Below are 14,384 nucleotides of genomic sequence, written 5' to 3'. Positions count from 1 at the left end.
GCACGCAGACCTCTCCTGCCGCCCCCGCTGCTCCCCTCAGCAGTGCACTTCGTCAGTCTATTCTGCTCTCTGCTCTGACTCTGGTGAATTCTCTCACCCTCCCCCGCTTCTGACTGTACCCAGTGCTTGTGTAAATAAATAAATAAATCTTAAAAAAAAAAAAAAAAAAAAAGAAAGCCACCGAGGGCTCCAGGACACTTACCCCCGTCTGCTTGGGTCCTAGAAAACCTGCCCTGTGAACACCCTGCCCCTACACTTCCTTACAAAATGGGGATATTACCTACTAGATGAATGATTCCTTTTTCTATTATTTTCTGCTTTTATAAGATATAAAATTTACATTAAATCACGGCCATGGTCTTATCTGCTCCCTGGGAAATGTGGGTTACTTTCTCTTTTTGTCCAAAAACCTGAAATTTCATATTGTTATATGTTACTTTCTTGATAGTCAGCCCAATCAGTTGCAATACAATAAAGATTTGATAGTCAGAGCCCCACAAGGTGGCGGCAGAGGCAACATCATCTGCAGGTAGCAGTACAGAGTTGCCTAGGGAAGGAAGGAAGCCTTCCCACTTGGTACCTCTCTGAGAATGGTCTGGATTCAGCTGCTGTGAGGCTGACTCCAGAGCCACTCTGTTAGGAACAAGCCCCACCTGAGAAACTGGATCAACTTCCAGAATTCGTTTTGTAAAGAAATTAAGGTTATTTTCCAGTGTTCATATTGGTGTCCCACATATATTAAATGTTAATATTTTTCTTAACTCCTAGTTAACAATACACAGCCTATTGATGTGCACATAAACTGTATTCCTGAGAAGCGAAAGGTATCTGAAATGTATGAAGTCAGCTGTCACAATCCATGCATGCGGCCTCATTTACATTCATCTGTTAAAATGATAAATTTCATCATAATTTGTAGTAATAAAATTATTTAGACCACTCTACCATATAAAAAAAAATCTTCAATAACTCTTAAAGTTTTTTATTGCAGTTGAGGGAAATGAAATGAAATCCCCTATGCTAAATAAGTTCTGCACTTATATAAAAAATTTTTTTTGATAACCACTAAAAGAATTACATTTTTCTTCTGAATTCTTAATTAGAATGTGCATTTGCGTGCCTGTGTGCATATTTTAGAGGAAGGGGACAATGAGCTTATGAGAAATTCTGCTGAGAGACTCCTGGGACTTTCTATTTCTTCACTGTTGAGAGAAGGCAAATGAGAGAAACTCTATATTCCATCCCTCTACAATCTGTTTTTAACTGAAGCTGGAGGAAGAAATGATGTTTAAGCTATTGTAGCCATTCTGAAACCATGAAAGAAAAACCAAAAAAATGATGGGACACATACCGGAGTTCTGACCTAATGAATCACTGACTATTCTTGTTAATATGAGAAAAACCACATTAAATCAGGCAACATTAAATCAGGCATTCCTTACCTGGCAGCTGAAAGACTGCATAATGAATGACCTTTCCCATCCCCCCAAGCATGATAAATCAGACATTGTCCTGAATATGTTTGAGGGTTTATGATTTTCATCCTCTTCCTTAGAGAGAATTTTCCATCCATCTCCTGCCTTTCTCTCTCTCTCTTTTTTAAAGATTTTATTTATTTATGTATACAAGAGCTGGGGTGTAGGCCAGAGGTGTGAGAGGATGAGAGGATTCATCAAAACAGAGTGGGGAGCAGAACAGGCATACTGACTGAAATACACTGCTGAGGGGTGCAGTGGGTGAGACAGGAGAGGTCTGCTGCACCTTGTGGTTAGCTCCCTGGCCAGGGATCTAACTCGGTGCTACAGTGGCTGTGGATAGCTTCACAGTGCTGCGACTTAACCCCTTGTGCCACCAGGGAGGCCTCTCCTGTTTCTACAGATGTGTATGTTCATTCTTTGCATCTCTGCTTCACCACGTGGCATCACTACCTCTCTTCCCTTATTAACAAAACACTACAACACAAGTGTATTATATGTGGTAGATATTTATGAAAGATCCAGGACTAAGAAGAATCTGTTCAACAAATGCAACATGTGCATGAACTTATAGATTCTTTCTCCCCTTGGCATAGCCACACAATTTCCCCATGGAGAGCTCTTCCTTACAGTTGAGACTATCTTAACAGTCTCTCTTTTAAACCGATAGTAATGGGATTACAAAATACATAGTTAATCATAGTTAATTTCTTCAACATCATGTGATTTCCTCCAAAAATGTCTACAATGAATATAAATTCTTTTTTTAAATAAAAAATGAATTTTATTCAAATATCTAGTTCAAGAAAAAATATGGACAACATTTTAGTAATAAAATATGAAATAAGCTCTGGTGTCTTGTGTTGCCTTAGTTTACTGATATTTATCACAAATAATGGTATTAGTAACTTCACATGTTCTACTGCTAAGATCTCAATGCTAAAGTGCACATCTCTTCTCAAAGCTCTCATTCCTTTCACCTATACCTCTTCCTTCCCCATTCTTATTAATCCATGTCTTCGAATTCATCACAACCTCTAAGTTGTGATGGTTTTCAGGCTATAATCTCCAAGTGCTTTTCCTTGATTTCTATCAGTGAAAATACTTAAACATGGATTCTATGTTCAAGTGGATTCCAATAAAAATAAAGATTTCAATAAAAGTATAGTGTTTGTTTAGAATATGCTTATACATACAACTAAAATAAATATATCATATATACAAATAAAAATTAAATAGTAAAGGATCAGATAAAGATGAAGTTAGATTGTTAAATGCCACTGATATAATCCAGTGCATTAATAATAAAAAAGTATAATTTGTAATGCTTTATTATTTTTTAAGAAGTTTAATCCTTTATGATTTAATAAGTCAAAAGACAGATGCAGTTGATCTCATTTGATTTCAATAACTCATTCTACAGTTCTTTTCCTACTTCAAAACTTTGTCAATTATAATATGAGCAGAGGTGAAACAAAAAAAATATTTAACTCATATAGTGTGAGTCTTAAGCAATTAGAACATCCACCTTCAATCATAGGCTGAGACATCTGACCCCAAGGTGTCTGCCAGCTAAATGTCAACTATATGAATTTAAGGATAAGAGAAGGGCACTCTAATTAAGTTTGACTTAGTTTGCTCTTAAGCAATTATTTTAAAATAAAATTTCAAAAGCACAGCAAATGTATGCCTGGAGGTAAAGGTGCTGTTTAAAAAAAAAATGCATAAATGTGCAAGTAACTTTTTGAATGGACTTGAGCTATGTGGGAAACATTTGGAAAAATGGATGTTTGGAAAATTTTTCCACTGACACCTAATTTTTTCTTTGCCAACACTTTGTAACATATAAAAGCTTTTGGGCCTCCCCGGTGGCGCAGCGGTTGAGCGCTGGGTTGTGAAGCTGCCTGCGGCCTCTGCAGCGCCGGTTCGATCCCCGGCTGCTCCCCGGCCACCAGAGGAGGGTCCCACATGGCGCGCAGACCTCTCCTGCCGCCCGCTGCTCCCCTCAGCGGTGTACTTTGGTCCTTCTGCCTGCTCTGCTCCCTGATCTGACTCTGGTGAATTCTCTCACCCTCCAGCACTTCTGACTGTACCCAGTGCTTGTATAAACAAAACAAACAAACAAATAAATAAATAAAACATGGTTCTATTAAAAAAAAAATCTTTAAAACATACAAAAGCTTTTACATTGTATACTTAAAACAAGAACTTCACAACTGAGTTGTTTAAGAAATGAGTATTATGATCTAGTAAGCTTATCCTGAGTTTCTTTTTCTATTTTGTATCCACTTAGGTTTTTAAAATCGAAATTGTAACAGTATCATTTCAATAAACATTTTTAACTATCAGCCCCCTTCAGTTTCTTGCAAAAATCAATCCTTTCTAAAAACTTAGTCATGTGACTACTTACCACATATTACTCATGTACTTAACTGATATATTTCTTCTATACATTGCAAGTATTCTGTGAGAGCTAGCACCATGTCTTAAACATTATCAGTGCAAGAATGCTGTCAGTCACTTAAAGGGCATGATAAGCCAAGGGTTTAAGCATGCTCTTTCATACAACCTTATGACAAGATACTAGTATCATTCTCATTTCACAAGTGAGGAATGAAGATGACACAGCAATTAAGAGGCAGTGTTGACATGTGAATCCTGATAACCAGTGCTCAGAGTCTCTATGCTTAACCACAACTCCACACAGCTTGGTTAAGGGAATCTCATTTTCAAGTTACACAGACTAGTCTGCTTGTTGATATAACTTAGTAACTAAAAGCAGATACAGAATAAAAATTACTTCCTCATTAAATTAAATGCATTGTCAGTTTCTTTAGAATAGGCATTACTACCATCAAATCTTATAGGTTTAATTTGTCAAAGTAGTGACAGCTATGACTTTTATCACTTCTTCATAGAAAATGCAAATGAAAAAAGTTGGACAACAGCTTCCTGAATTACTACTTGTAGAACAAAGGCTAAAAGGAGAATTTTAAAACTGATGGAGACTCAGAGATTTCTTTTGGTTTTGAAATGAAAATATTGGTCTAGAAAAAAGGAAAAGATACAGATGAGCAGATTGCTTATTCAAAGAAGAGAGAAAACAGAAACTTACATTTAGAAGAAAGTAGGAAGATTAAAAATGAAAGTTATTAGATGAAACTTGACAGAAGAAATATTTACTCAAACAAATGCAAAAAATAAACAAGGTCAACATGCAAAATTATGGATAAAGAAAAAGGATATATTGTGAGAGACTGTGGCTTGGTCTTTGTTTTCTCAGCCTCCTTCCTCCAGTGTCCTTCCAAGATTTCTATAAAACTCGTTCCTTATATTTTCCCTCAGGCACTCTTACCTATGCTCAGTCCTCAGCACTCACTTTTTGTCCAGCAAAGTGAATCATAGCTGATATTAGAGATGACCTGTTATTGATGGGTCTTATGTGATGCCAATGATAAGGGCTGGAGAGTGTGTCTAGAAGAAAATCCACTAGTGAAACTATATGAGCATTATTATCTACATCTAATCTTATCATGGTCCACATTCATCCTAACCTGGCACATTGCATCTTCTCTCTGCCATGAAAGTAGGAAATGTTGGCTCCATTTTATTAACTGCAACTAGAATAGCATTGGTCATATAGCAGTTACTTATCAAATATTTTTTTAAATGATTCATTGAATGAATGAAATAATCCAAATATCAAACATTTAAATTTCTGCTTTTAACCCTCTCTCATCAGGACAGCAATTCTTTGGTGCTAAGAAAATGCACATTATTTCCTCATGATTAATCAGCAATCTCTTCTTGTTTCCAGTATGGGAAACAGAGGACAAAGTGTTGTTTGGTTTGTTGGTTTTGCTTTAATACATTGAATGAAATCTGCTGGCACTTGAGGGGGTGAAAGGGAGAGACTTTCTTGTACTAGACCTAAAAGATGTCTTTATAAACCCAATAACTAAAATTTACAATTTGAATATTTCTACAGGAAACACTAATCTGATTATCTTCTACCTAGCTACAAGACCAGCTCCCAAAATTAAAAAAAGATATAGTGATGTTTCATGAGGAAATAGAAAAAGAATAGTGTAAATAGGCCAAGATTCCATATTGCTTCAATATTTAATAATAAAAAATTTGCAATGGACTTTCACTGTGTGTTTGACATTATACCAGCTGTGAAGTTAAGGCAAAGAAAGGGCCTATTATTTGTAGTGTTGTACTGGTTAGTGTATAAACATATCCTTTCTTCAAGAAGCTTACAACCCCTTGGGGAAGAAAAAGGCATGGCTACTTGTAATAAAATTAGAAAATAAGACAATTTGCTCTAAAGCGTTCAGTTGGAAATGTTGTTTGGGAGCAGTAAATACTTGAGACTGTGTTCTCTTAAACCATTCAAAACTATGCCAGGTCTTTCTGGACCATCCAAACGTCATTGAATGTGCTTTGCTAATGGATGACTATTCCTAAATATATCTTATTGATAACCTAAATGACCCTTCTATCTTCCATATAATTCTGGATCATAAGGTTCTCATTATGATACATATGTATTACCACCCAAGGTCACCCAGGCTACAAAATGCTTCAGCTAGTAGCAACCTAAAGGATTCATATTTATGTGACTTTTGTACTGAAATGAAGCTGCCATTTTTCAGTGTGGGTGTCTTTTTTCCCTTATGACATAGACAAATGTTGATGTTTACTACAAGTTGGTACATTAGTTACTAATTAAGTTCCTAGCGGCTTCAGCCAAAACTTGCTGTATTGAATCCAAGAAAAGAATGGCAATTATATCAAAAATAAGTTGTGGGGATTTTGTGTTGTTTTATTAAAGGAAAGTTATGTATTAAAAGATATAGCGAGGGTCTCCCTGGTAGCGCAGCGGGTAGAGCGCAGCGCTGTGAAGCTGTACGCAGCCAGCCTCTGCAGCTCGGGTTCGATCCCCGGCCAGCCAGGGAGATTCCCACATGGCGTGCCAGACCTCTCCTGTCTCACCCGCTGCTCCCCTCAGCAGTGTATTTCTGTCATCTGCCTGTCCTGCTCCCTACTCTGTCTCTGGTGAATCCTCTCACGCTCCTGCGACTCTAGCCTGTACCCCAGCTCTTATATAAAAGTAAACAAATCTTTAAAATAAATAAATAAATAAAAGATATGGCGATCTTACATACTGGGAGAGAGGAAACCTTTATTCTTGGCTTCCGCCTAAGCTGAACTGGTGGTGAATGTCCCTCTGCCTCTGTCACTACGTCCTGGTCAAAGCCAAATAAATACTACAAACTGTGCATAAAGCCAGTTACTGTTTATTATTACTCACTCTTTTTCATACTCATCCACAAATTCCTAAAGGAACAAATTCATTCTTGAGGAACCACGGGAAAAGGCACAGAGGTCACTTCATCCGGGGTAAAGGATGTGCTATAAAGTGTTCAGATGGAGATGTATGCCAGTGTAAATAGAGACTTTGTATTTCTCTTAAACAGTTTAAAAAGATGCCAGTTTTCCCTGGACCCTCCAAATGGCATCTGAGATCACATATCTGGAAAGAGCTAAGAGGTTAGCTCCATCACTCCACGTGTCCCCTGCAATCTCCCCTTCCCCCATTCCCTACCCCACTCTGGGTCTCTCCCCCTCTGTTAAGACCAGAGCCTGTCTGCATTCAGTAACCTGAGTAACTAACTCCCTATTGGCGTTACGGTCGTCAGGGTCAGGACGTTTCATTCTTTTTTTTTTTTTTTTCTTCTTTTTTTAATTTAATTTAATTTTTTTAATTTATTTAAAGATTTATTTATTTATTTATTATTTATACAAGCACTGGGTACAGTCAGAAGCGCGGGAGGGTGAGAGAATTCACCAGAGCCAGAGCGGGGAGCAGAGCAGGCAGAAGGACCGAAGTACACTGCTGAGGGGAGCAGCGGGCGCCAGGAGAGGTCTGCGCGCCATGTGGGACCCTCCTGCGGTGGCCGGGGAGCAGCCGGGGATCGAACCGGCGCTACAGAGGCTGCTGGACAGCTTCGCAACCCAGCGCTCAACCGCTGCGCCACCGGGGAGGCCTAATTTTATTTTTTTAATAAATTATTTTATATAATTCTTACATCATTTTCATTTTTGCATAATGTATGCATTTTCATTTTGGTTCTATTCCCCATACAATTCCACCCCCCCCCTTATTCTGACCCCAATCCCTCTTCTCCTCCCCCAAACCCCCACTCTAGTGTGTCTCTGGTTGCTTGTTGGTTTTGATTTTTACTTTATTGCAATTAGTCTTTTTCCTGGTCCCTTATTTAGGCTTTCTAAGTTCCTGCTATGAGTGAGACCATCCGGTATTTTTCTTTTTCTTTCTGGCTTATTTCGCTGAGCAAGATCCCTTCCAGCGCCATCAAAGTGGATTCTCTCTCTCACCGAGTAAGACTGCATTGCTCCAGCAATACTCCTTCTGTGAGCATTTTGGCTTCCTTAGAGGGTTCTCCCTCGAAAATCACTCCTTTCCCACAGTCTTCTTGCACCATCCCTTTGTCAGCAAAATGTGGAGGGCCTGAAATCGCATGACTGGGGACTTTCCTCCTGGGAAGTTAAGAATGAAACCTTCCAAAAGAAGTTTCCAAAGTTCCAAAGGAAGTTTCATTTCTTATTTACGTGTTATTAAGTTTTATTTCTTATTTAATATACTTCCATAGACCAGTATGAAACTTCCAAAGGAAGTTTCCAAAGTTCCAAAGGAAGTTTCATTCTTAACTTCTCAGGAGGAAAGAGGGCAGAACCCTCTAAGGAAGCCAAAATGCTCACTGAAGGAGCATTGCTGGAGCAAGGCAGTCTTACTCGGTCAGAGAGAGAATTCACTTTTCTTTTCTGTTTCCTGCAGTGCCCTTGATCAAAGAACTCTTATGAAAACTGACAAAGGGTGACTTGTTGACTCCTCCCCACCAGACACTCCCCTCAGCTGATTATTTACAAAGTTTCTGAGAAGAGAAACGAAACTGAAACTAAGGCTGGCCGACTATAAAAACTGGCTGGCGGAAAGCTGAACTCAAAGTTCCACCCGGGGTGCAGCTGCGGCGGCGCCCGGATCTCCGGTCAGGCGCCCAAGACTCAAAGCCCCGTGGGGGCGCTTTCCCGGCCTGCGCCCCTCACCCTCCTGCTCGCCGGCCCACCTGCCCAGGTGAGGGCGCGCCCCCGCGAGCCAGCCTAAGGATCCTGCGCGCAGCCTCGCGCTTCTTCCGAGCCCCTGGCACTTTAACCGCGACGAAAGCCGGCAGCCTCTCACTCTCACCTGTTGAGCGGAGAACAGCCCTCGGTTGTCTACTTTGCAGAATCCACCCCCTTCTCTGAGAAAGAAAGATGTCGAGTGAGTGTTCCACAGACGCGCATTTCTGCTACCTTCTCTCATGCTTCAGGACCCGATTGAAGAGGAACATCAAGCTGGAGTCCACCCTGGACTACCTGAACTTTTTGCCTTTTGAAGTCAAGGACCGGATTCAGAGCAAGGCCAAGATCAGTGGGAACACCGAGGGAGTTGAACTGCTTCTGACAACCTTGGAAAAAGGGGACTGGCCCCCAGGCTGGACAAGGGTATTTGTCGAAGCTCTCCGGCAATCTGGCAGCACGCTGGCCGCGCGCTATGCGAACCCTGACCTCACAGACTTGCCCTCACCATCCTTTGAGAAAGCTCATGATGAGTGTTTCGAACTGCTGAACCTCCTTCAGCCTACTGTGGTGAAAAAACTTGAGGTCAGCGACGTCCTGGATAAGTGCGTGGCGTCGGATCTGCTGACAGATGAAGACAGAAATCGGGTAGGTGTCAGTTCTGATGGAGCTGAGCATTGGACAGGTTTTGCAACTCCGGTTTGTTAACTCTTTACCTCGTTCCAAATTTTCTTGGCCATCTTTGAGTAAATCTGGTTTTTTCTTTTTTCGAAGAGACTACTAGGCATGTGATAATTTTGAAAATTTAAACTCGGAAGAGTTGTTTTTGTAATCTTTTCACTAAATAAGTTAAACAGGTGTTAATGCCACAATTATAACGTATAGTAATAGGTAAGGTTTATTGAACACTTACTGTGTATATTTATTATCATTTACAATATCTATGATCATAGCTCATACCCGCAATAATCTACTGAGGTGTTCAATGTTAACTCTGTTTTATGGATAGGGAACCTAAAGCTAGATAAATAACTTGCCCAGGATCTCCTAGCAAGACCACAGCAGAGGTAGGGACTCAGGTCCTGATAGTGTGGAATTTTATTTCTTTTTTAATATATTTCTTTACACCAGAGAAAAGCAAACCATGACCCATGGGGCTAATTCCAGTTTGCTACTGGTTTTGCAGATCCATGGATTAAGAATGGCTTTAAGATTTTTAAATTTTCAGTCTTTATAAAGAAAGTTTAATTGGAACATAGCCATGCTCATTCATTTACATAGTATGACTGCTTGTCTGTTTTAAGAACAGTTGAACAGAGCCAGGATAGCCCACAAAACCTAAAAATATTTATTATCTGGCCGCCTCTATTAAACATTATGCCATTTAATCTTAATCCAGATGGGGAATACACACACACACACACACACACACACACACACACCCCTCTTTTCCCATTTCTAAACATTTTGATATCCTCTAGGAGAAAAAAGTTAGGCATAAGTCATGGAGGAAATATGTCACCAGTTGCAGTTTTTCATATTAGTATTTTTTTAAGATAGCATTTCGACAGTAAATTTTATAGGGGACTTCACATTTTAATGTAATGTTTTATTGTTCCTTGTTTTTCAATGATTGAAGATATACTGTGATATATAAAAAATGCTAACCTATTTGAATATGATTTATTCAAGGTTGTAAGTCAAAAATCTAATCTTTAAAGGTATGTAGACAAATACATCCATCGCTAAAAGCCAAAGACTTTGTCTAACATGCTGTGATCTTGACATTTTGCTTCTTTCTGTCTTTCTTTTAGATTCACCAATTGTTTGTGCCCTCATTATGCATTTCTGGGCATTGGTCTCACATCAGCCTGTGATGTGACTTGGTTTTTAGTGACTAAAGTTAATGTTCCTGGCTATAGATTTGGCAGCCATAAGGCCTGTCCAAAGACCCAAGCATGCAATTCATTTTGATGACTGGTTTTCCCAACAAGTAAATTACTTTACACTGTTGTCTGTAACGTTTATGTAGTTTTGTGTATTGAGAACCTGCTAGAACGCATTATAGTAGTCCAGCTGGATATGACAAATGTGTACATCACTGTGGCAGAATCTTAATTTGGAAGACAGTATGCAGCCTTCAAGCCAGCTGGAGATGGAAGATGGCATTTCCAGCCACAGTAGCTGTTAGGAAGTCCAGAAGCAACAGAGTCCAGTAACACCACAAAGCTGTTTATGTTTGGTGGGTATGATGTCCCGATTGCCAGCGAAACAGCACTTCTCCTTATTTACTCTAAATACTTCTGCCTATCAGCATCACTTTTGTCTTGCCTGGATTGAATTTCCGCCAGTTAGATTTTATCCAAGTTCTTGATTCTGGCAAGCTTGGAGGCAGTTAACAGTATAGGATGCAAGGGATTTGACACACAGAAGATATAGAGTAAACGGACATTTGTGTACTGGTAGCAGTTAAGGCCAAAGCAACCCAAACTCTCCCTCAGATTCATATTTCCAAGGAGGATCCAAAGATAGAGGAGCCATATATTTGAGACTGTCTAGGAAAGTATCAAGTGTCTGTGATTTCTGCAATATTTTTTGTACATCAGTTTACATATATCATTAGTCTCAAAAATAAGCTAGGGTGGATGATAAGAAGGAAGCTCTAGATTTGTTATAGAAGAATCTGTATTGATGTGGGAATCTAGATGGATGTTTGTCTTATAACAACACAATGTAGTGAGAATTTAGAATGGGAAGGCCTGGATTTGAGATCTATATTTCTTACTATATATGCATTATATATGTTAAATAATTTGGGACCAAGATATTTAAGTTACTTTATCTTAAGTTTACCCATGAAAGTGGGCATAATAATTTCTCCTCTCAATTACAGTATTTTAATTAACATGTTTGAGATAAAGAGTTTATGAAAACTTTATAAATAATAATCATTTTGATATGATGATAACTTTTGTTATCTTTCATTTGGTTTCATTTTCTTATGAATTTAAAGTTTCAGGGATTTAGGTAAATATTCCATTGAGATCTATTGAGATCTATGTTAATGTTCTTGGATTTAACTGTGATTTTAAGGAGAAACTATGCCTTTCAACTTTAACCTTCCATAAACTAGCCAAGACTAGAGAGAGGGCTGGTCCTTTATATATATTGGTAGATTGATTGAATTTATTTTGAAAACATTTTCTGGAACAAGAGATGAGAACCGATGATATAATGGATTGCCTTTCAGTTTAAATTAGTGTTTACTAAGTAACCAGGACTTCTAAAATGATCTTTTTATTCTTTTTCTGTTTTCCGCAGATATTTTCTATTTGTGCTGTTGTTTTACTTTAGGATTGCAGTTTCTATATCCCAAACCCTGCCTTCATATATCAATCAGAGTTTCTGAAAATAATCCCAGATAGTTTTGTGTCCAGGAACTACCCAAAGAAACTTACTTGATTGAGTTATTCATTCATTTGTTGTTATACAGTGGCACCTTTGTACCAAACTCTGTGTTGGTAATGAAGAGTGGAGAATATTGCAGATACTGCCATTGCTTTCATGGAACTAATGTTGCAGAGTTAATCAACTTTTTCTCTTCCAACAAATAGTTAAACATATCTATTGTGTGTGAGGCATAAAGTAAACATTAAAGACTCAGCAATACATATGAGTTGCCTTATAGATCATTGTAGTAGAAGGATCCCTAATAGTACCCTGCTCTGACCTCCTCCTGTTTCAGGATGCTTAGTGACATATTGGTATATCCATGTCCTTTAAAAGTAATAATATAGACATTTTTATTGTGTTTTAATACCAATCTGAACAGCTGAAGAGATGTATCTGATTCAGCCCTGGCCAGTTCAAAGCTTTAAACATCTGTAGTCTTAGAAATTCCTATACACCTTTCATTTACATAAAAGAATCAGAGATACCAGTTAGAAACTGAGTCCAGTTTTCCCTACATAAGGTTGAGCACCTCTAGTTCAAGTTTCCCTGTATCCTCTAGCTCATTATATTTTTAGGTAATTTAGGGATGGATAAGAATTTTAGTAGTAAGAGAAAGCACTGATAAGAAATTAGTTATGTCAATTTGTCAAAACATACTCATCAAGAATATTAAATTTTCTGAGGAAACTAGTTCTTTAAAATTCTTTATTTTAACATAACTTCCTGATTTATTGGTTTATTAGTCCTCCAGACAGAGAGGAAGAGAGACCACATTCTCATAACTTTTATTACAATATATTGCTATAGTTGTTCTATTTTATTAGTCACCTATAATCTCTTACTGTGCCTAATTTATAAATTAAACTTTATTGGCATAGGTGGGCTTTGCTACTATATGAGGTTTTAGGCATCCACTGAGGATCTTACTACTACCCCCATGGTGAAAACTACTCTAAACTACTGTACTGAGAGCCGAGCTCTGCTGTATTCACTATCCACCATTATATCTAAAGTTATGATGAGGGGAAGAAAACATTTTTATCAAATTATACAATTGTGTTGGCAAACCAGTCCTTGATGGAAATGTCATTGCTTTCTTCACTGAGTTCTGTTGGAAAGAAAAACTTGCATAAAATAATTTAAGATATTAAAGCACTGAATTATATTACTCACAAATTCATATTTACTTTTATTCCATAAATTATTAACAGTGTGTCCATGGACATATTTCACTTCAGATTCAAAGAAAATGTTAAATGGGAGAAGAACATGAATGAGAATCATTATGATGCCCTATTGCAGTCTTTAGTCTAAATAATCACCTTGCAAGAACTTCACTAATTGAGTTTATGTATCTACTAAGATATAATATCTTACTAGGTTTTAGGAGACAAGTTACAAAAAAAAAAATTATGTAGGTCGCTTCAAAAGAAATTGATGTATTTCTAGCATTCAGGCTGGGAAGGTTTAAGTAGTGATTTTAACCACTTCTTGCCAGAAAATGAAATTAAAATTGGAGATAATTACTTATATTATTGTTTAGGAAGGCCTCTGAAGCCATATTGTCTGGGATCAGATTCTGCCTCTGCCATTTATTGGTCTTTGAACGATGATGGGGCCTTTTGTGTTTGGATTTCTGATCTGTAAAATGGGTTAATATTGGTATCTTCTTCAGGGATTTTCAAAGACTTGATAATATTACTAACTTTTAGCTAATAGAATTAAAATATCCTTCAGGTAGAAATTCAGGCTGCACACTTTCATGCTAAATAGTGTTCACTTGGCAAAATATTTGTAAAGGTTACTGCTTTCCCCATCCATAAAAATAACAGAAAGAATAACTTCACTTATAGTAGTGAGTTTGTGCCAGATATTGTCTCAAAAAAATGCAAATACATTCTTGATATTAAAATGTTACGGGATATACTTACAAAACTATATACATTTTGTAAGAAATACCTACTCTAGCTAAGCAATCCAAATTACACATATTGTCCATTTTGAGGATGAGTGGACGTTGAAAAGTAACTAAGTCAGAATTTCTTTTTTTTGGTAAGATTTATTTTAATTTATTTATGCATACAAGAACTGGGGTGTAGGCCAGAGATGTGGGGATGAGAGGATTCACCAGAGAGAGAAAGGGGAGCAGCACAGGTAGATCCAATGAAATACACTGCTGAGAGGAGCAGCAGGCAAGACAGGAGAGGCCTGCTGTGCCATGTGGGTTAGCTCCCTGGCCGGGGATCGAACTCAGGCTGCCGTGGCTGGATATAGCTTTAAAGCTGTGAGACTTTAAACCCTGTGTCACCAAGG

The 14,384-nt window shown here is 38.1% G+C and overlaps 1 protein-coding gene across 1 annotated transcript in view; it reads left to right on the top strand.

Annotated features, from left to right (window-relative positions):
* Positions 1-8,813: 8,813 nt before the first annotated feature.
* Positions 8,814-14,384, top strand: part of IFIH1 (interferon induced with helicase C domain 1) — a gene marked incomplete at both ends in the record, with an annotated part of 49,035 nt that continues 43,464 nt past the window's right edge. The window contains one exon of the mRNA XM_084257328.1: positions 8,814-9,266. Within this exon, the coding sequence (XP_084113454.1) occupies positions 8,814-9,266 (453 nt within the window). The remainder of the gene's footprint in view (positions 9,267-14,384) is intronic.

Source organism: Talpa europaea (genome assembly GCF_964194135.1).
Source record: "Talpa europaea genome assembly, chromosome: 1".
Lineage (NCBI taxonomy): Eukaryota > Metazoa > Chordata > Mammalia > Eulipotyphla > Talpidae > Talpa > Talpa europaea.
Note: the sequence above shows the minus strand (reverse complement) of the source record. Positions and strands in the feature narration are given on the sequence as shown.